Raw genomic sequence first — 22,913 nt, 5'->3', positions numbered from 1 at the left:
GTAGAGCTTACTTAAAAAAATAAAAATAAAAATTTTTAAAAATGACAATTTTTTGAATTTAGTGAAATATCAAAGAGGAATATCCACAGTTACCTGAAGCGAGTATTAAAACACTCTTCCCTTTTCCAACAGAGTATTACGTGAGTCTGGAATTTTTTATATAATTCAACCAAATCATATCCTTGATTAGAGAAGTAGATACGAGAATCTATTGTCTTCTGTTAAGTCAGGTGTTAGAGATGTGCAAAAATGTAAAAGCCTTTTTTCTCACTAAATTTTTTATTTTTGAAAAGGATTATTTTTCATTAAAATGATTTATGTTAACATGTATTGATATTATTTTAAATTGAATTTAAATGTTTTAAAGTTTTCTCACTTTAACTTCCAAAATAGTAAATAAAGATGTTAAACTTGTATAAACAAAGGCCCTTTGAAGTCTTCCGTAATTTTTAAAGAGTATAAAGAGATCTTGAGTCTGAAAGTTGGAGGAGTGCTTCTAATTTTCTTTTTTCTCTTTTAGCTGTTATCTATATGAATACATTTGGTTGAAATAATTGTAAACCATAATGTGATTTATTAATCTTATTATTAATATAGTTGTGATAAGTTGATATAAATATTAGAGTCATGATAAAAAGTCAAAACTTTCTTCAGATGAAAACATCTTTGGGTCTTCCTGAAATTAAGTGAAAGGGCTAGATATAACCAACAATGTTGTTGACAGTTTATTCTCTAAGATCTGTCTACTCTCACTATTCTCTAAGATCAGTCGGCCTACTCTCACTCACTCACTCAGGTAGCCATCCCCATATATTCGTAGAGTATGCTCTCTTTTGAACAACTGTTACCAAAAGTTTCAGTTGAAAACTGGTTGCTACATTTCTCTTTTGGTATTTTCTGTTACTACTAAATGTGTGTATTATGCTCCCAGTCTCTTTTGCTGTGACCCTGTTTAAGTTGTAGTTATTAGCTTGGAAGATTAGGTAACTTGGAAGACCGTGATTGGCTGTACCATAAAAGCAACTTAGGAGAGTTCATCTGTGCAAAGCACAGTGACCTAAATCAGATGTGTACACACTGTCCCTGGAATCTTCAAGGGACTTAACTGCATTACATTGTCAAAGACAAGGCATTTGTATATTACCATGGAAAGATTTCGTCTGGAGAAGAAGTTACCTGTATGTAACTGGTTGTGATCTTGTGTTTTATTTACAAACAGATTTGACTTTTTCAGTTTACTAGTGAAGCTTGAAGAAATGTCAGGCTTATTAGCACTGGCTTAGAATAGTATCATCCTCTGTGTCCTTGGCTGTGGAAGTCATATGCTGGAAAGAGTAAATCCTTGTGTAAAGTTAGCAATGTTTGTAGCATCTTTATTATTCTATAAAATTAGTTTTTTTGATCAGTTAATATTACTTGAGTGAGGCTTTTAAGAATTCTGTTTGGCCAAGCTGCTAGGAAAGAAATCACTTTGTCTTTAGTGGTTAAGTATGTTTTGAATAGAAACTGAAATATTTGATAACTCTTTGTGGTTATAATCATAACTTATTTTGGAGGTGTTACTTTTGGGCTGTGGCCATATGTCTTATGTAATGAAGAAATTGATTTGTGATAGGGGATCGTCTCATGCTGTTTTATAACAGATTTTGTAAATGTCAAGTGTCCAAAAAAGAATATAAGACTAAATTTATGAATTTTATTGTTAAATAATCTTTTAACATTCCTTTTTTCCTTAATATAATGCCTTTGACATGTTAGTTTGATTTTTGGTCATTTGGCCAAGAAAATACACATCACAGATTTTGCTTTTTCAGGTGGAAAAATGAATTAGTAAAATGTGTTACATAGTTATAAAGTCTGTTTCAAATAGTTTGATTTTCTTGGGAATTCCTGCTTGTGAATTGAATTTTGCTTTTATCATATGTTGATGATGGGCTTTTTGTTTATAAACTGATTTATTACATTTCAAAATATTGAGTATCTTTGTATGTTTGAGCTTTAATTGTGTTCATAAGGAGTCTTTAAGTGAATCCATTGTAAATTTTTAGCTGAGTAGTCTTGTCCTTTGAAACATACTCAACATTCCAGTATTAGAGAGCTTATTACTAAGAACCCTGCTTGATGCTTAAGATATACTGGTGAGCACAACAGACATGATTCCCCTCTTCTTGGACTTACTGTTCTGCTGGAAGATAGTAGAAAGAAGTTGAAGAAGTAGTTACATAAGTATGTAAAGAACATTAAAGAAGTTACATAAATACGTAATTGTAGGTTTTAACAGATGCTGTAAAGAAAAAGTACTGTGTGTTCTTAGCATATATTATAGTGACCTTGGTCTGTTGTCTGATGGGTAAAGAACCCGCATAACTGGGACTCTTCACCAGGTCACAGTGTGATCTTACATCACTTAAGCTTTGTGTGTGTGTGTGTGTGATGTATATATAAAATCTGAACATTGAACTGAAAAAGTAAAGCCTGTTGATACCTACGAGTCTGTGAGGTCTCATTCATTGAGATCAGGAATGCAAAAGAGAGTTCATTTACCTCCAGACTTTTTTTTTTTTTTTTATCATGGGGGGCCACTCAGCTGTAAGTTAACTGTTAAGCTGGAAGTTTTATTGTATTACGATAGGTTTTCATTCACTGATGTATCCCCGGTACTTGGAATAATGCTTGGCACATAGTATGTACTCAGTAAATATTTGTTGAATGAGTGGATGAGTTCCTTAATTCCTAGCCTTTAAGGGAATGAAAATTCTTTCATGATCTATTGGATTTACGGGGAAGAAGGGTATTATCCAGGGGAAGAAGAGGCAAACTGACCATATTGTTAAGGGATTTTCTGGCTGTTTCCTGTTGGTTTTCACTAGAAAACTGCAGCTAACCCTAAAAATACCCAGGTAATGATAACCTCATGCTGACTGGAGATGGGGAATCTTGACAGAACACTTACTGGACCTTATTTTGCCGAAAAACATTGATTGGATCTTTGTGTGTGTGTGTTTTCCCTTTAGTGCAGAATGCTTGTGCCTTTCTATATATTTTAATTACTAATAAAGTTGCGATAGTTTTTTAAAAAGCCTGTTTTGGAAATAGATTTTATTATGCTTATTTCAGTAACCATATACTATTTGATAACCGTAAAGTAAGTGATTCATATGTTTTTTTGGTGTGTGTGTACTGATTTGGAACTTGGAATGAATGCATCACCCCATAAAAATAATAAAATAAATATTTGTGACTTATAATTTCAAGTAGAACCCTGATGAGGCTTTCCATGTGTCCATAGTACTTGTGTCTTATAATAAAGCATGTGACAATAAAATTTCTCACTAGCAATCCTCTTTCTTATTGGAGGCCATTACTTGCCAGTTTTTATGCCTCAGACCTCTTTTAGTTTTCTTTCATATTCTTTGTTTTCTTCACTTTTTTCTTTTGAAACTTTTTCTTAGAATTCATTGTCTTTAACAGTGGTATTTGAGGTACATTTCTGAAGGCTTTTTGTTCCAGTGTCTAAATCTATCTCCTCTGGGGACAAAGCATTTTTCTCAAGATTTTAATTTTTTTTTTCCTGTGGGAATTGCATGATTGCCTAAGTTTGAAATTTGCATTTTTAAATTTGCAGTAATTTCCCATGTACCTTTTATGTCTTTTCTGCATATTTTAGAGGACTGAATCAGAAATGCCAAGTGAGTTCTTTAGAAACTATGAATATCATTCTTCGGCTTTTTATTTTATGAAATAGTAGTCATTATCTCTCTTTAACTGGATTAGAAAAGATTATTTACCTTACTCTTAAGCTTTTTGCCCATAAATTTACAGTTTCCTAATTAAGTTCAACTCTTAGTGATAGATGGGAATAGGGTTAGGAATTGGAATTGCTTGGAGGAAATTTGTATTTTGGTGGGGACAACATTGTTATTTTTATGTATTTTGGTAAATTGCCCTACACGTTTTGAGGAAATATTTTGGCATACAAATAAACTTTTGGAACACTATTTATAGATTTAGGTTTCTTTGTATTACAGTGAAAGTGTATAATTTACAGTATTTGCTTGTGAACTGGAATATACTTTTCATTTTCTGAAGGATTAAAACAATGTAAATGAAGCTGACAGTAGGCCCAGGCAGGCCTCGTAAAATGATTAAGGGCATGAAGCAGTCTGTATTGAAGAGCAATTCAAATGTGTAGTACTTCAGTCCTAATCATAATGCAGGGACATGGTGTTCGGACTGTCGTGTGCATCCGAATCACATAAGGAGGTTATTTAACATAATATTAACACCTTAACCTACTGAATGAGCATGTCTAGCATAGAACGAAGGGAGGTGAATTTTAATAAGCTCTTTAGGTGTCTCTGAATTTTTGATACTAAAAAGTCTCTTTTAGTAATAGTTTTATGTCCTTATGAAGGTTTCTTGCCGCATCTTGGCATTTTCTCCTAGATACTTATGTATGCATTTCCTGTGAATAATTCTTCTGTACAGCCATGATACTGTTTTAGGTTATATTTTAAATCCTCAGTTCACTTTTAGTTAGGAAACTAATAGGTGTTTGTTTCTGTCTTTGTAAGGCTTCTCTAATCTAATAGAAAGCATTTTTTTCCCCCTAGAAACACGGAATAGTTTTCTCATTTAACTTAGTAAAAAATGGGAAGGAACGTTTTCTGTGGGTTATGTACTTGTGCTTGGCATTTTCATGTAGTATCTCTTCCACCATGCTTTCAGGTGGGCATTATACTTTGTAGATGAGAACCAAGATAGATAGGTAAGTGACTTTCAGGAGATTGCATACCTAAGTCTTCCTCTGTATTCACATGGCTAAAAATAAATCACAGAATATGAATAATAATAATAAATTCAGAGGTCTACATCTAGTGCTGGAGGTAACCAGTATGTCTTCCAGTGTTTCATTATGCAAATTCAAATGCTCCTATTCTGGGATTTTCTAAGACAGAAAGTAGCAGACTTTATGTATGGTTCTCTACCTTGTGTGTATTTCATTTTATTATAGGTCTTAGACACTCTGTGTACTAGCATGAAAAATACCTCCCCCTTTCACTGCCCAGTAGCATGGTATTCCATTGGCATAGCCATTCCTCTATTAGGAGACTCTTGGATTGTGTCCAGTCTTTTCCGGTTATAAGCTGCAATAAATAACCTTGTACATGTGTCATTTCATACACAGGGAATTTAAACTTTCTTTATGATCTTATATGGCTAATTCTTTATTATCTTTGTTGTTATGGAACACATAATCTGATTAGTAACCTTATTTTATAAATAGAAATGGAATAGAAATTTGAAACCATGGCAAATAATGTTCTTTCTTTCTTTCTTTTTTTTTTTTTTAAGATTATTTATTTATTTCAGAGAGAGAAAGAGCTAGCAAGTGAGAGAGTACAAGCAGGTGAAGGGTAGAGGGAGACGCAGACTCCCCGCCGAGCAGGGAGGCGGATGTGGGACATATCCCGGGCTCCGGGATCATGACCTGAGCCCAAGGCAGACGCTTAACTGACTGAGCCACCAGGCCCCCTAATTTTCTTAAGATTAGCGTGAGTCAGTCTTATATTGACATACTTTGGGTGATTTTTTATTATTCCATGTATTTGAATTTTCTCGGTGCCTTGGCATTATTTCATTTTAGGAAGGCTTTATAGGCATTGCCTTACGTCACTCACTTGTCTGATGTTAAGAATGAAAACATTTTGATGTCAGGAGTTGCTCTTTGCTGTTATGATTTTTAGTTTTCCACTATATTCTTGGAGTTAAAAAATGAAGTTTTTTTCTAGGTGCAAATATAAAAATAACTGACATATTAACAGATTGAAATTTGTACTCTTTTTAAATCACTAAAATTAAATGTATTTGTTGTAACAAAAAAAATTAAACAGTATATGATTGTCTCTGTTATTGCTTTCCTGATCATCACTGTGAGACAATGTTAGTTTGAAGGTTAGCCTTCCAAGTATTTATTACTATGTAATACATTTTTGTATATACTTTAAAGAACACAAATGTACTTAATATAGTATACAAACATATTCTGTCTTTTGAAATATGGCTTGAGACATTATCCTAAAATAATAGGATTTAAAATACAATATATTTGTCTCAGGAATGAATTGTCCCCTTGAAACATCAATGACTTTGTTCTAAGGGATTTTCAATATAGGGTCATATGCAACCTGCAGACTTTGTTGAATTACTAGTAATATGTCAAGGTGACTAATTTGTGTGGCCTACTTAATGTTTGCATTTATAACAGATTGCCTTTTTAATTCATGTTTCACAGTTGTTGAAAAGCTACGAAAAGTTTTTAAGACAAGGGAGAAATGCAGGTACTCCCCCCCCCTTCTTTACAGTGCTAGTATTTATTTAAGTTTCTTATACTCTTAAAATTTGAACTTTAGTTTGTTCTACCAGTTACATGTGAGAACATTCTTACTGGAAACCTACTCAGTCACAGTAAAATAATATTCTTACTTGGCTTTAAGTTGAGTGACTTACTTAGAGCTTCACAGACATGATTACATGGGAGCAAGCTGGGTGGGCTATGAGAGGATGTGCTGGTGGACTTTTGGCGTATGACTTTTTGCACATATTGGGAGTGTTCATGTGGTAGATGTTTAGATGTTCAACTTAAGCTGTTGTTGAGTGTTGGCTAATAGTGTTGTTAGTACATCTAAACGTGTAAGTATATCTGCAAAGATAAAGGGTTTTTTTGGTTAGGGGTAAGAGAAAAATGTATTGTTTTGCTTCTTATCTTAGCAAGTGTTCCTGCTAATAATGAAAGGTTAGAATGGGAGCAGTTAATCCCTTTTAGAATACATAGTGTGCTACCTCTTGGGATAATCGTCTTCCAGGAGACTACGTGTCTTTTACCTATGCATGAAATCACTGGAGGAGAGCTAAAGATTTTAGAGTATTACATGCCTAATGGACGGTTGTTACTAATTATACTTTCTTGTGCTTTTGGGGTTTTTTTTGTGTGTGTCTACGTGTATATTTTTGTGTTTCCTACTTAAGCCTTTCCTCATTACTCTTGGTGTCTGATCATTGTGAGGCAGTTTGATGAACCACATACTGTTGTCGTTCATCTTAGTCCATTATATGAAAATTCATAGTCTGTTTCCCTCTCCTGTAGATATGGAGCCTTAGCAAGTCATTTGACTTCTCTGCGTTTTCTGTATTAAATTGAACAGCAACCTCTTGATATTCAACTCTATTTGATTATATACTTGGATATCTGACCTTCAGAAAATAAGTTTGGATATCAAGAGATCTTCATTGCCTTAATGTATTGTGTCTGGTTCTGAATTGTGGGAAGCAAATGGAGTTTGGATAGCAGGGGACTTGTTTAAAAACTTAATCAAATTGATTCGGTTCCTGAATTTAAAGATAGGAGAATCTAGACACAGAATTTGGCTAGCAAGGCACGATTGTATATGAATCTACTTTGTATACATTGAAAAAAGTTATCCGCAAACATATGATGTTGTAGATCAAAAGTTAGAGGAGATGTTACAAGATCATTTTAACCAACCTCTTACTTGATCCTGTCTTAAATAGTCTTCCAGTTTATGCTTGGACATTGAAATTGGTTAGAAGCTAATTGTGTTCTTTGTAAGTGTTATCAGAGATTCTGAACAATAAGATAAGCCATTAAAATGGGAATGGCTGAGAACATGTCTTGCAAAATTCGAAAAGTACTATAATTGGATGGGTAAAAAAGTAACTGTATTCTAGAAAAATAATATTCAGTGGGATATTAACAATGTTGTATTTAATGTTACTATTATAATTTTATTAGTTAATTCTCTTATCTCCATTTGTCTGTGTTGCCTGCAGAAGTACCAGTTATAGCATAAGAACCTTCAAAGAGAATGAATTAGTTTATTTATTTTCTTTTTTGAAAGTGCTTTCCTCTCCTACGTTGGAAGGTTTGTAGTACTTTGATTCCATTTGAGCCAGGATATTGTCCATTTCCTATTGCCCATCCTTTTGCCTGCTTTGAACACTGGTTTCAGATTATCCACCTCTTTTTTCATCAAGCTCCCCAGCCCCTTCCAGGTCATTTCTGATCTTTAGACTCTTCCTGGGCCATCCTTTCCCTTGCATTCATCTTTTGCTTTGATTCTTTGACAAAGGCATTATAGGATAGGATCTCTCTGGTGTGACTGGTTTGCAGAATGAGGTTCCATATCCTGGGTTCCTCAGCATACTGCACATCCAGCATAGACTGTGTGATCTGATCTGTGTCACTCTTGAAGTTTAGATAGGCTTGTTTAATATTGCCAGCTCTTCCTCAGAACCTTTGTATATCTTTCCAAACTCTTGAATGTCTTCTCCAATATGCCTCCCCAGTCTGTGGCTTCGTTGAACACAGCAGAGTCCTTGTTCATGGTTGCCTGATCATCGGACACTGTTCTCTAGTCTTAAAATGGAATAGACTTTCCTGAGGAACTGGAAGTGGTGACGTCTTCTTTGCCCACCGAGTCAGGGTGCACCTGTTGAGACACGTTGTGGTAGTTGTATTGGACAAAGTGCAAGGCCTCCTAACAATGGTAAAGGTTGGCAAGGTTTCCTTTCCCATGCTGGGCAAAGGTTCAGAGTAGGCTACAGCTCAAACTGAAGAGTTGTTGAGGGAAGGGAATTTCCTCATCTGTTTCTATCTGTGCCGCTGAATCTTGAACATACTCGTGTTCCTTTCAAAGTTAAGTTAGAGGTTGAGAAGGGAAAGTAAAGTGTAAAATTTTATACTTTTAAAAAATATACAGTATTTTACAAAAATAAGTTTCTTTTTGTTGAGCTGGAGAAGGGAACACAATAATGAAGGTAGTCTTAGACAACTCAAAGTTGGAATCTCCTTAAAGGTTAAATTTTGCCATGGCTCTTCCTTTGTAGAGAAATAAAAGAGTCCTTGTAACTGTGATTGGCTCTTGGTTGATTTACGAGCGGAAGTGGTACTGCATATTTAGTCTGTAGACTCATTTTGGACCATTTTATGTGGAACCATAATACAATCCAGTATAGCTGAGTTAAGTGTTTCCTTTTAATTAGGGGACCTAGGAGCAAAGAACAACCAAAAAAGCATTCCATATTGATATCATTCCATATATCTAAGGGTCTCCCTCACCCCCAATTTTCTCTAATTGCTGATCTGGATTGTCTTTCTGTTGTAGTAAATATATGTACCAGTTACTTAGCAACCTCCATAGAAGACCATTTAAAAGTTGTCACCTCAGTTCTTACCATGAAATTTTTCAATAGTCTTTTGTGGATTAAAAACAAAAAGCCCATAATTATGCATACTTTAGAAAAGAATGCAGTTAGCTATAATTAGTTAGCTTATAGTTCGTTTCTTTGAGAGGAAGGCAATCTGTTACTTATTTTTTGACTATTTGAAATAATGCCCCTATTAGTAGGTTCTTAGCATATATGTGATGTCATGAGTAAATGAGAATAATTTCTTTTTTAGGGTCCTGATGAAGAAGCTGTTGTGGATCTTGGCAAAACCAGCTCAACTGTGAACACAAAGTTTGAAAAAGAAGAACTAGAAAGTAAGTTTGTTTAACTTATGCTTAGCAGGATAAATTACTAATGAAAGTTTGTTAGTGTGCTTTAAACAAACTTTTACCTGCTATTTGTGGAAACTTTGTGTTGTTATGAGGTAGAGCATACATTTGAAAGAATTTTTAACACTTTTCTAAATATAGTTTAAGGAATAATACAGCAAACACCCATGTAACCATACTCATAGCTGCAGTTAGAATATTCCTTGATTTCTCTTTGTTGAAAGGATCGATATAACGAAGATTTCAGAATTTATGCTTTTCTTTCTTTCTTTTTTTTTTTTTGAGAGAGAGCGCACATGCGTGTGAGCAGGGAGGGGGACATGGGGCAGAGGGAGAGGGAGAATCCTGACGTAGGGCTCAATCTCATGACACTGAGATCGTGACCTGAGCTGAAATCAAGAGTCGGATGCTTAAATGACTGAGCCACCCAGCTGCCTCTAGAATCTATGCTTTTCAGATTTCATTGGTGGTTGCCATTACTTACCTTGGAAATTAAAATACCACAGTTAAAAAGTCAGTTGATTCTTTTATTTTTTTCATTTCTGGCAGGCTAGGTAATATGTGTTTTTAGCAATCCAGAATGCCAGACTAATAATAAGCCAGTTATTACTAGTCATCTAAATGTTCATTTTATAGGTCAGTTACATCAGCCTTTTCAGGTGCTGTGATACCTCAGCATAGAATTGTGTAGCAGATGAATTGAATGTCCGTCTATCTTCCAGGAAGAAGTCTGGCAAATGTTTTCTTCTTTTTTTTCTTCTTCTGATTGAAATGATTTTTGATTTACAGAAGAGTTGCAAAGATACTATGAGTGTTCTGTTACCCTTCACACAACTTTTAAAAATTTTAACATTTGACATAACCACCCTAAGTTAATGAAAATGAAGAAATTAACATTGATACAGTTGTATTAACTAGGCTAAATTTTATTCAGATTTCACCAGTTTTATACTGATGTCCGTGTTCTGTTCCAGGATCCAGTTGAACAGTTCAGGATCCGATAGTACATTTAGTTGTCTCATCTCCTTAGTCTCCTCTATGACAGTTTCTTAGTGTTTCCTTGTTTTTCAAGACCTTGACATGTCTGAAGGGTAGTGGTTAGATACTTTGTAGAATGTCTGTAAGTTTGGGTTTTTTATGTTATCATATGAACAGACTGAGATTATGGATATTTGGGAAGCATACCACAGAAGTGATGTGCTCTTTTCAGTGTATCATATTTGAGGACATGTGATACCAATGTGACTTATTATTACTGATGTTAACCTTGAACACTTGGTTAAGGTGGTGTTCATGGCAAATGTTTTGATAGACTTTTGAGGTCTTTTTGGGAACTACATTTTTAAGTTAAAGCCTTCTGTGAAAGCTGGTACCATAGAGGGGCATTAATCTGTTGCTTTTAAAAAGGAGATGGAAAGAGGCAAATAAGTATTCCCCATATGTACTTTGTGAGATGGAAGAAAGCCCTGTGTTTTAAAATTGTCTTTAAAAATCTAGGCTTCCTAGGGCTTCTGAAAGGAACCTCAGTTATCTGGAAGCCTATGGTTAGATTCTGTGAATTCCAGGGGCTAGGGAAGTTAAAATGTTTAGGAACGATTTTATCAATTCATATGTATAGTGAATCCATCACTCAGCATTTAATGTTACCTCTCAAATATGTACAACCTAGAATGTGAAGAACAGTATTTGTATATCTTTTTTTGCTTCCCTTTGTTACCCCAGAGCCTTTAGCTTTGCGTACTTGGTATATATCTAAATTTCAGGATCAGGTTTGAGGGAGAGATTACGTTTATCTCAGAGTTCGACTGAATAGGCCTTTGACAGAGTAAAGGTTAAAAAAAAAAGGAAAGAAAAAATCATAACAGAGAACACTAAGGTTGATAATAAAAGCTAAATAATAAGGGTTGGATTTTCATATTCCTGTTTATCTATTCTTTCTAAATTGGAAACTCCTATAATTTATTTTTATTTTGGTGCATTGGGGCTATGTGCCAGAACCCATTAGTACTAATTGGAGTACAACTTTGTAATTCCCAGTGCACAGTGATGAGAATTTGACTCTTTAATTTCCACTTTTTTATAGTATTCAGAAGAAAATAGTTTCATTAAAATTAAATAGTAATATCAACTGAGGTTTGTTATAATTTTTTTTTACTTTTCTTATTGGGATATAATTAACATAAATTTCACCATTTTAAAGTGTGTAGTTAATTTTTTTAAGGTATATTCATTATGTTGTGCAACCATCACCACTCTAACTCTAGAACATTTCCATCACCCCCCCAATGCTATATAATTGATTTTCAATTTTGGGATTTTCTGGTAAAATTAAAAAAATAATTGGTATTAAATTTCTATAATTTTTTTTTAATCTAGTGCCTACTGTATACTAGGCAGAGTGCTAGGTATTTGAAGATGTTTAAGCAAATAGTTTTAGTTCATTGTATATCTATAGGTCTAGTTTTCTTTTTAGTTTAAATGTAATTATTAAGTTTATTGATATTAATATGTTGGCAACTGAAGCAAGAAATTAAGAATGTCACCTTTTTCAAACTTAGCTGGATATGTGTGTTTTGGCCAATTCAAATTTTTTTGCTGCTCTGGATATTTGTAAACGGCTGCAGAATTGCCATGAGTATTGATTTTAGGGTTCCAAATAAATTTTAGCAGGTTGGCAAATTTGAAAATAAAGAATTCACAAATAGTGTGGATTGACTGTACTTTCAGATCTCATCTAAAGATGAAGATCTTGAGTTTCTTGAGATATTTATTTTCTGACCATCTTATGGAATTTGTTAGGAAAAGAATGCCATTAACTATTCATATTTTAGCATGTTATTTTTTTATTTTTTTAAAGATTTTATTTATTTATTTGACAGAGACAGACACAGCCAGTGAGAGAGGGAACACAAGCAGGGGGAGCGGGAGAAGAAGAAGCAGGCTCATAGCGGAGGAGCCTGATGTGGGGCTCGATCCTGTAACGCCGAGATCACGCCCTGAGCCGAAGGCAGACGCCCAACCACTGTGCCACCCAGGCGCCCCTAGCATGTTATTTTTTAAATGTACATAAGGGCAAAAAGCAGCTCCATGGGGTGCCTGGGTGGCACAGCGGTTAAGCGTCTGCCTTAGGCTCAGGGCATGATCCTGGCGTTATGGGATCGAGCCCCACATCGGGCTCCTCCGCTGTGAGCCTGCTTCTTCCTCTCCCACTCCCCCTGCTTGTGTTCCCTCTCTCGCTGGCTGTCTGTATCTCTGTCGAATAAATAAATAAAATCTTTAAAAAAAAAAAAGCTCCATGCCAGAAGTCTTTTGCATAATTGCAAGTTAGTTAAACTTGTAGCCCCCCACCCCTTTCACTCCACATAGCTTAGATAGGAGCTTTAAACTATTTAAGAAATCAAGTTCATGCCTCAGTATTTGACATAGTGCTGCTAGCTTTCTAGTTCCTTGATTAAGTTTTATCTAGTGGACAAAAGCAGAGACTGCCTTTCATAACCATTTGATTGGTCAAAATACAAATTGAGAATCATGCAACATCAGCAGTAGCTTTTTACATTCCAGAAGCATGTGATAACCTTATTGTATTGCCTTCTCTCACCGGTCTGACAATTTATGCCCTTTAATTGGAATATGTGGATCATTTACATTTAATGTAGCTTTCAGTAATTTGGACCTTGCTGATATGGGATTTTCAAAACCATAATTAATAAATATTTACAAATATCAGTTTATGAATATTGATTATAAGGTATTTAATTATCATTAAAACATATCTCTTAGGGATCTCTATTAACTAGGGTTGACATCAAAATGTAGATGAAATAAATTTATGTCTACATAGTAGGATTTCAGATAGGCCAACCTCGTCTTTCCCAAAATGCCTATTTAGCCTTGCAAACTAATGCTTACACAAGTAACCTGTTTTTTTAAATTAAAAAAAAAACTTTTTTAAAGATTTTATTTATTTATTTGACACAGAGAGATCACAAGTAGACAGAGTGGCAGGCAGAGGGCGAGGGAGAAGCAGGCTCCATGCTGAGCAGAGAGCCTGATGTAGGGCTCGATCCAAGGACCCTGGGATCATGACCGGAGCCGAAGGCAGACACTTAACGGACTGAGCCACCCAGGCCCCACAAGTAACCTTTTTTTATCAGTCAGTGGTATTAACCCATGACATAGCATTCTATTTAGTGTTCTATAAAAGAAAAGAACAGGGAATAGCATTGTTAATTACATGAGCTTATATATAATTCTTCACCAGAGTAAAATTTGATATACTTTTGTGTGTATTTTTTCCTTTTTGGAAAATCAGTAATGTTTCTGAACCTTTTGCTAGGTCATCGAGCTGTCTATATTGGTGTTCACGTCCCGTTTAGTAAAGAGAGTCGTCGGCGTCATAGGCATCGTGGGCACAAACATCACCACCGAAGAAGGAAAGATAAAGAATCAGATAAAGAAGATGGACGGGAGTCTCCTTCTTATGGTAAGAGAAAACAGTAGTTCTTTGTTAACACTTTAAAGGTCATTCCTGAAAAGCTTTGTTAAAAAAGTAGAATAGTTTCTTTCTTAAATTTTATGTCTGCTGTAATTTAGATACATTATAAGCCTAGAAGAATGTACTAATTGAAGTAATAATATTTTTTCTCCAAGGAAAGTATTTAGTTTATAGGTTAAGATCTATTCTGGATAAGTGAAAAAAAAGTAAGGGGTTTTGTTTTCTTCATTATATTCCAAGCACTGGAATTGTAAAAGTTGAGTCTCGACATTTGAGCTTGAGTTTGGTGGGATTTTATTTCCTTTTCTCTATTTCATTATTATTTATATTTCATTATTTATATATGCAATGAACAAATATCTGGAATCTTCAGGCTCCTGGGTGAGAATAAATTTTTTTTTCATTTTTAAACACATTTTTTGGCTAGAAATTTTTATCCACTACGTTGAACTACTTGGTTATCTGTGCAAAAAAGAGTTCTCTGATTTGATAGTATTGTCTGTGAAAGGACAGATTTTTGTTTGAAAGCAGGGAAATACAGAAGTGCCAATAGACAGAGGAAATCAGAAAGAAAAAAGGCATATTGTAGAGGAAAGAGAATGTTATCTGATAATAAATATTGCTAGTACTGATTAAAGTGGCCCTGAGACGTGTGAATGGTGAGAGCCAAAATAAAAGTACAGCCTGAGGAGGACTCTTGGGACATTGCTGTTAGTGGACATACAAGGCATCGTTATTTTTTTTAGGACATCATGAGCCTACCTGATCATCTCTACACCATGGGTCCTAGTGTGTGCATTCTAGCAAGTACATGAACTGTACTTGTAGACACTTGTGTGCTATGCTAAAGGAATGTTTGTGTGAAGAAGAGGGAAAGAATCCTATGGGTCATATAGCTACAGCATGAACATAAGAGAATAGTAATATATTAAGTGCCAGTTCTGTGCTAAGCATTCCACCAAGCCCTTGGCATATGCTCTTTGATTTAATTCTCTCTGCACTTTTTATTTTATTTATTTTTAGTTTTAATTTCAATGCCAGTTACTTAACATACAGTGTTATATTAGTTTTAGGTGATTCATTGATTTGGCAATTCCATACAACACCTGGTGCCCATCATACCAAATGCACTCCTTAATTCCCATCACCTATTTCACCCATCCCCTATACACCTCCCTTTGGGAAACCATCAGTTTGTTCTCTGTAGTTAAGAGTCAGTTTCTTGGTTTGTCTTTCTCTCTTTTTTCCATCTTTCCTCTTTTGTTTTGTTTCTTAAATTCCACATATGAATGAAATCGTATGGTATTTATTTTTGTCTGACTTACTTTGCTTAGCATTATAGTCTAGCTCCATCCATGTCATTGCCAATGGCGAGATTTCATTCTTTTTTATGGCTGATCAATATTCCATTGCATATATACCACATCTTCTTTATCCTACTCTGCATTATTTAAAAGATGGGTATTTTTTCATTTTTGTAGATGGAGACACTTCAGCTTAGAGAGACTTAATGTGATGGGAATCTCTTAAAAACCTGTACTAAGTGATAGTACATGGCCTAGTACATGATGGCCTAGTACAATATTAAGCGGTCACGTAGTTAACAAAAGTCCTGTGGGTAGCAAGGAAAAAACCAGTACTAATTTCGGAAAGGATCACTGGTGGACTTTGATGATATTAAGTAAATTTAGAACTATTTTGCTGTTCTGTATGATGCATCTGTCCAGTTTAGGATATCTTCTGCTAATCCGAGTAGATCATTATGCTTCTCTATTTGGTGTGAATAAAAGGGTACATAATGTGTTTACAGAATGCTATCTACTAAACTGTAAGTATGGTTACTAGGATAGGTGGATTGATGTTTCAAGCTAAGGTATGACTTGTGAAGTCTTAAATAATAGTGGTTTGAAGAATTTAATGGAGGAAAAATTTGTGACTTTTTAATGGAATAACTACCCTTAGAAAAGTTTAATGCCACTGAAGTAGGTTTATTTTGGTTTTAACTGCCAATATGTATCCAAGAAATTGCTAGAATGATGTCTCTTTTTTCTGGTCGCCACTCTCTAAATGTATATTACAAAGGACTTTTGCTTCTGGACATGATGGAATAACATGGATTTTCCCTCTTATTTTAAACAGTTAGGAAAATTGACAAAATATATAAAACAGTAATTTTCAGACATTGGGCAACATACTGTAGCACTCTGACCTCTGGGGGCGGGGCAAGTGAGATGAGCCTTATACTTGCCTGAGCATATTACCTAGAGACAGTTTCCAGGGCACAGCATAGGGAGGGGAATCTGGAACAGAACCTTTCAAGCTGTCAGAGTTGAGATAGAGATTGGAATTTGGGAAAGCCAAAGAGGCTAAAAGTAAGGTATGTAGTGCCAGAGAGTAGAGAGGTACACACAGAGAGGCTTCCAAAGGTCTGAAGAAGGATCCTTTTGAATCTTTGGTTGAGTACTGGTCTGGGCCAAAGGAAACTACTTGACACCTGGGAAATGATCATGAGAAAACAGTAGGCTAAATAGTTCTTGGATATCATATAAGACTGGGAATAGGGTGTGTTCCCATCAGGCATAGAGGAAAGACCTTGACATACAGGGCATTAGTGTAGAGTTCTCAGAAGAGTATTGCCTTAATAGTGGGCCTTAATTTTTACACTAAAAGCTGCAGTGGATCTGCTCTAAAAAAATTTAAAGCAGGTCTTAAAAGAATTGATTTAAATTAAAGGTCTTTGCCAGGGCAAAGTATAATACTACTACTAAAAGAAATACAGTAAAATCCAGCACCTAAGCATATAAAATTCACAGCATCTGATATCTCCAAATTACTTGAAATATGAAAAGTAGGAGGATATGAGCCATAACTAGGAGAAAAATAAATCAGTAGAAACAGATCCAGAAATGGGAGAGTTGGTGGAATTCGAAAGCAGGCATGTTAAGCCAATTATAACATATCTGCTTTGTATGTTCAAGAAGATAGAAGAGAATGTGACTGATAGAGAGATTGAAAATGTAAGAAAACCCAAATGGAACGTCCAGAGATGAAAAATACAGTCTCTGAAATGAAAAATATACTAGGTAAGATTAACGGAGGATTTGACCCTACAGAAAAAAAATCAGTAATTTTGAAGACATAGTGATAGAAACTACCCAAAGTGAAATAGAAAAGACTGAAATGAATAAATAGAGCATCAGTAATTTGTAGAACAATATCAGTTAGTCTAAGATATGTATAATTGTAGTGCCAGAAAGGAGGGTGGCAGAAAAAAATATTTGAAGAAATAATAGTTAAAAAATTTCTAAATTTAATGAAAACTCTGAGCAAACAGGTTCAAGGAGCTCAGCAAAACCTGAAAAGAAACATGAAAATAATCACACAAAGGTACATAAAAATTAAATGCTAAAACCAGGATGTAACAATTCTAAATGAATATGCATGAATAACAGCTTCAAAATACAGGAAGCAGAACTAATAAAATTTAAAAGAAAGAAAAATTTACAGTTGTTGGGTAAATTTATAAAAGTTATAGATTTCAACTTTCTTTTCTCTCTAATGGATAAAACATTATCAGTTAGATTGATATTCACATTCTTTCAGCCCTCCACCCGACAATAGCAGAATACACATATTTTTTTAAACAAGGGTAAATAAATGTTTTCCAAGGTAGATCATATTCTAGCCAATAAACAAGTCTTAATACATTTAAAAGATTGAAAGTATATTCTATGACCACAATGGAATTAAACTATAAAGATATGAAGAAAAATCCCCAGATAGTTGGAAATTAAACAAGATGCTTCTCAATAACCTCTGGGCTGAAGAAGCAATCATGACAGAAATTAGGAAATATTTTGAACTCCTAAAAAGAAAAGCACAGTACTCTCAACGATTGAGATAAAATCTTGCAAAATGAGGACTTGCTTCTGGTGTGCAGGTTCCTTTAGCATGGTACTGTGCAAAGTTAGGACTGCCTATAAATTCAGATTTGTTAGATGCAGCCAAAGCAGTGCATAGAGGAATATTTGTAGCATTTAATCCTTATATTAGAAAAGAAGGAAGATCTGAAATCAATGACTTAAATTTCTAACTTAAACTAAGAGAAAAAATAGGACAAATTAAACCAAAGTAAGGAGGAGAAAGGAAAAAATAAAAACCAAAGCAGAAATGAATAAAATAAGAACCAGAGAAACAATAGCAAAAAATCAGTTAGACTGAAATCTGATTTTTTGAAAAGATCAGTAAAATTGATAAACTTATATCAGAGTGGTTAGGGAGAAAGAAAAGATATAAATTACCAGCATCAGAGAATTTCAGTACAGATTCTACGGGTATTAAAAGACTGATGAGAGAATATTGTGAATGATTTTATGCCAACAAAATTGGTAATTTAGATGAAATGGGGAAATTCCTTAAGAACACAAGCTACCAAAAAAATTGATGACCTGAATTTTACCATATATGTATAAAGAAATTAAATTTGTAATGTAAAACGTTCCCCTAATGAAAATACTTCCAAATGGCATAATGGATGAATTCAATTAAACATGTAAGGAAGAAATTTTATACAGACTGCCAGAAAATTGAAGATGAAGGAACACTTCCCATTTCATTGTTATGAGTCCAACATTACCTTGATACCAAAACTAAATACAGTTGTTACAAGAAAATAAAAATACAGACTAAATATTTCTCATGAATGTAGATTCAGAAATTCTTAACAAACTAAAAACATTTTATCTAGCAGTATCTAAAAAGGATACTATACCATTACTGTGGTAGGCAGAATAATGGTTCTCAAGATGTCTGTCTTCCCAATGCCCAGAACCTGTTAATGTTAACCTTATAGCAAACTTGAATTTATAGCTGTGATGAAGTTAAGGATTTTGAGATGGGGAAGTTATAGTGGATTATGCAAGTTGGCCAGTTGTAATCACAGGGATCCTTAGTAAGAGGGAGTCAGAAGATCAGAGAGGAAGTAGTTGTGACTACAGAAGCAAATAGTTGTAGTAAGTGGGAGGGGTTCAGATGCAAACGATGTAGACAGCTTCCAGAAGCTAGAAAAAATAAGGAAATGGATTTTCCCCTAGAGCCTGCAGAAGGAACCAGCCAATGATTTTAGCACTATAAAACTCATCTTGGACTTTGGTCTCCAGAACTATAAAAGAGAATAAATTTGTGTTTAGGCCACCAAGTTTGTGATAATTTGTTACAGCAGTAATAGGAAACTAATACAATAACCATGTGGAAAATCAGGGTTGGTGTAAAATCTAACTATCAATATAAATAACAACATTAACACTATAGAGGAGAAAACCCATATAATTATCTCAGTAGGTGTAGAAAAAGCTTTTGACAAAATTCCATCAGCATTCATAATAAAATTCTTAGCAAACAAGGAATAAAAGAAAACTTCCTCTACCCGATATACAGCATCTACAAAAACACTTTGTCAACATCTCAGTGCTGAAAGATGGAATGCTTTCTCCTTAGGATTTGGAGAAAGGCAGGGTTGTCCTCTGCCACTTCCATAGAACATGGTACTGGAGCACCTAGCTTGTGTAATAAGGCAAGAAAAATTGAAGGCGTACGAATTGCAAAGAAAGAGGCAAAACTGTCTTTATTTATGGATAAAAAATCATGTATCTAGTAAATCCTAGGCAGTCTATGAAATTACAGAACTAAGTGAGTTTAGAAAGGTTATAGGATACATAATTAATTATATTTCAATTTATTTTTGTAGTAGCAATGAACAATCAGAAATTGAGATGTTAAAATACCACTTACAGTAGCACCAAAAATACTGCTTGGAGATAAATATGACAAAAGAATTGCAAGACCTAAATTTTGAAAGGTTCAAAACACCAGGAAGTTCAGTCACAGTATGTTTTAGTTTGTCCTGCATGGGTCTCAGGGTAGTCCTTTAATATGAAGACCTATGTTATATACATACTGGAAAATTTTCAGATTCGCTTTTTTTTTTTTTTAAAGATTTTATTTATTTATTCGACAGAGATACAGACAGCCAGCGAGAGAGGGAACACAAGCAGGGGGAGTGGGAGAGGAAGAAGCAGGCTCATAGCGGAAGAGCCTGACGTGGGGCTCGATCCCATAACGCCGGGATCACGCCCTGAGCCGAAGGCAGACGCTTAACCGCTGTGCCACCCAGGCGCCCCCAGATTCGCTTTTTATTGCTTCTGCCTCTAGTCTGTATTTTCTTCTTTCTGAAGTTTTTCCTGTTTGATTTTCTTAGTTTGTTCTTTATGTCTCTGAACCTTTAGTTTTCCGTCTACTTATTTGTCATTGATGTAGTCCGATTTCTTCAGATCTGTCTTTTCCTTTATTTATTTTATTATTATTTTTTAAAATTCTTTTTAATTTATTTGCCAGAGAGAGAGAAAGAGAGGGCGAGCACAAGCAGGGATGAGGGGCAGAGGCAGAGGGAGAAGCAGGCTCCCCACTGAGCAAGGACCCTGATGTGGGACTCCATCCCAGGGTCCTGGGATCATGACCTGAGTTGTAGGCAGTTGCTTAACTGACTGAGCCACCCGGGCATCCTTGTCTTTTCCTTTATTAATTATTCTAATCCACTCCTTAACCTGTTTGTTGCATCTGCAAGTGCCTGTAGGTTTGTTTACTTTGGTGTAGATTTTGAGTTTGACTTTGTATCATGGGATTTGATTTTGCTTTCAGTTGATGCTTGTTGTTTGCTTATCTTAGGACTTTAAACTGTCTTGGACTAGAATTTATACTAATTTTTCTAGGGACCCTGTACTAGGTAGGTAGTTTAAATTCAAAAGCCATGTGTGGGGTATCTGTTTCATAACAGTGACTTGTCCTGAATCCCTAACCTTAGCTGATAGAGTTTTGCTTCTCTGTGATAGTATAAAAAGCCAGTTTCTGTATACCCCTCACTTTGCTTTTTCTCATCATTTTTTGGAACTTGGGAGATTTTCCTTTTCATTTTTGAACTTAGCTACATATTAATTAAATATTTTTAAAATTTCTGTTTTGTCCATTTTCTTACATTTTTAGTGAGAAAAAAGTCCTATCTTTGAGTATACTGTTCCATGTTTTCGGATGTTGCGTATTTTTGTTTTTACATCAGTTAATTATAAGATTAGTTTCATTTATTTTTATTTTTTTTAAAAGATTTTATTTTTAAGTAATCTCTGCACCCAGTATGGGGAGCTCAAATTCGTAACCCCGAGATCAAGAGTCACATGCTCTACTGACTGAGCTAGCCAGGCACCCTTCACTTGTTTATTTTTAACATATAATTTTTCTTTTTTGCCTGTGGAGGTGATCTCTTTGTGATACTCTTTATTTCTGGATTGTTGGTCCTTGTTTTTCTTCCAGATTTACAGTATTTTAATAAAAGAATTTTGATGGAATATATTTATTTATAACAAAAGCATCTCACTTACAAACTAAGTTTATCTTTGAATGAATTGCGTCAGTTTTTGAGTGTATTTAAATTCTTTTGTCAAGATACTCCATCCCAAAGAGTTCAGTTCATTCTTGGTACTGAAGATGATGATGAAGAGCACATTCCGCATGATCTCTTTACGGAAATGGATGAACTGTGTTACAGAGATGGAGAAGAGTATGAGTGGAAAGAAACTGCCAGGTAATAATACTGAGTCTCAGTATTTAGTTGGCTATTCTTGATTTTTTTCTTGTGTTGTAAATATAATGAATTATTATCGGATGCTTTAAAATAGCGAGGAGAGAATTTCCTCTAGTCTGGAAGCTACAGCTTTAGTTTATCTCTTTATTCTCAAGATCCATTTTCTTAAGTAATCCTTACCACTTTAACATAGCATAGAAGGAATTATGTTAATTGTACATTTTAATTCTTTAATTACAGAAATAAATTTCAAAAATCAAGGTCCTGCTGCATATTTTCAGTTTAAAAGACGATTAGCAGTGGAAACCATGAAGTTCCATAGTGTGTCTTTGTAGACTTACTGTGATAGCTAGAATAGAATGAGGAACTGCAGAGGTTGTAACCTGCGAGTGTAGATACTGTGGACCATTAGCTTGATTTGTAAAAATGAATTTGTAGACAAATTTTGCTTTGGTAGTAGTGATCTTTGTTTTTCTTTAAAAGAACAAGTGTATGTTTATCATATTGAAATAAGCAAATGAAATCTTCATTATTTACAGAATATTTTTATGTGTTACACATTTCAGATGGCTGAAATTTGAAGAGGATGTTGAAGATGGTGGTGACCGATGGAGTAAACCTTATGTGGCAACTCTCTCTTTGCACAGTCTTTTTGAACTAAGAAGTTGCATCCTAAATGGAACAGTGATGCTGGACATGAGAGCAAGCACTCTAGATGAAATAGCAGGTTATAGCAATTAGGCTTTTTTAATATTTAATTTGTACTGAAATACAGATTTCCTGAATGGTATTAGGAGATATTTACTTTGGCTTTACAATTATCGCATAACACAATGTAATATTTTAATTATTTACAATGTGGTGTCTTCTAATCCAATGTCCCTTTGTATGATAGTCTATAGTTGTGTTAATGTTACAGTTTACCTGTTAGGTTGATTCCAGTTTTCTCTCAGAGGAATCTCATAGGTTTGAAAGCTTGACTCTTTCATCTCAAATTAGTGGCACTGTTTTAAAATATTTATATATATTTTATAGGTTAAAAATAGTCCAATCACTACGATAATGTATCATATGGCATTACATCAATCTCTCCATTACCTGTACCCCGTTCACAGCCTGATATATTCATCTTCCTAGAATTTATTACTTCATCATAGTTTATCCTTTCATTTGGTCATTGGTTTTTCTACCTCTGAAAGATTGAGGG

General features: G+C 34.6%; 1 protein-coding gene and 1 pseudogene across 10 annotated transcripts in view; one reads left to right on the top strand and one right to left on the bottom strand.

Moving 5' to 3' along the window:
* Positions 1 to 22,913, top strand: part of SLC4A7 (solute carrier family 4 member 7) — a 108,147-nt gene that overhangs the window by 31,192 nt on the left and 54,042 nt on the right. For all 10 annotated transcript variants that reach the window (XM_034662099.1, XM_034662095.1, XM_034662096.1 and 7 more), the window contains exons 2-5: positions 9,482 to 9,563; positions 13,915 to 14,061; positions 21,568 to 21,706; positions 22,273 to 22,433. In XM_034662099.1, the coding sequence (XP_034517990.1) occupies positions 9,482 to 9,563; positions 13,915 to 14,061; positions 21,568 to 21,706; positions 22,273 to 22,433 (529 nt within the window). The remainder of the gene's footprint in view (positions 1 to 9,481; positions 9,564 to 13,914; positions 14,062 to 21,567; positions 21,707 to 22,272; positions 22,434 to 22,913) is intronic.
* On the bottom strand, positions 7,897 to 8,994 carry LOC105236246 (annotated as a pseudogene).

The sequence above is a fragment of the Ailuropoda melanoleuca genome, chromosome 6, assembly GCF_002007445.2.
Source record: "Ailuropoda melanoleuca isolate Jingjing chromosome 6, ASM200744v2, whole genome shotgun sequence".
In the NCBI taxonomy this organism is placed as follows: Eukaryota; Metazoa; Chordata; class Mammalia; order Carnivora; family Ursidae; genus Ailuropoda; species Ailuropoda melanoleuca.
This window is presented reverse-complemented; position numbering and strand designations above follow the sequence as displayed.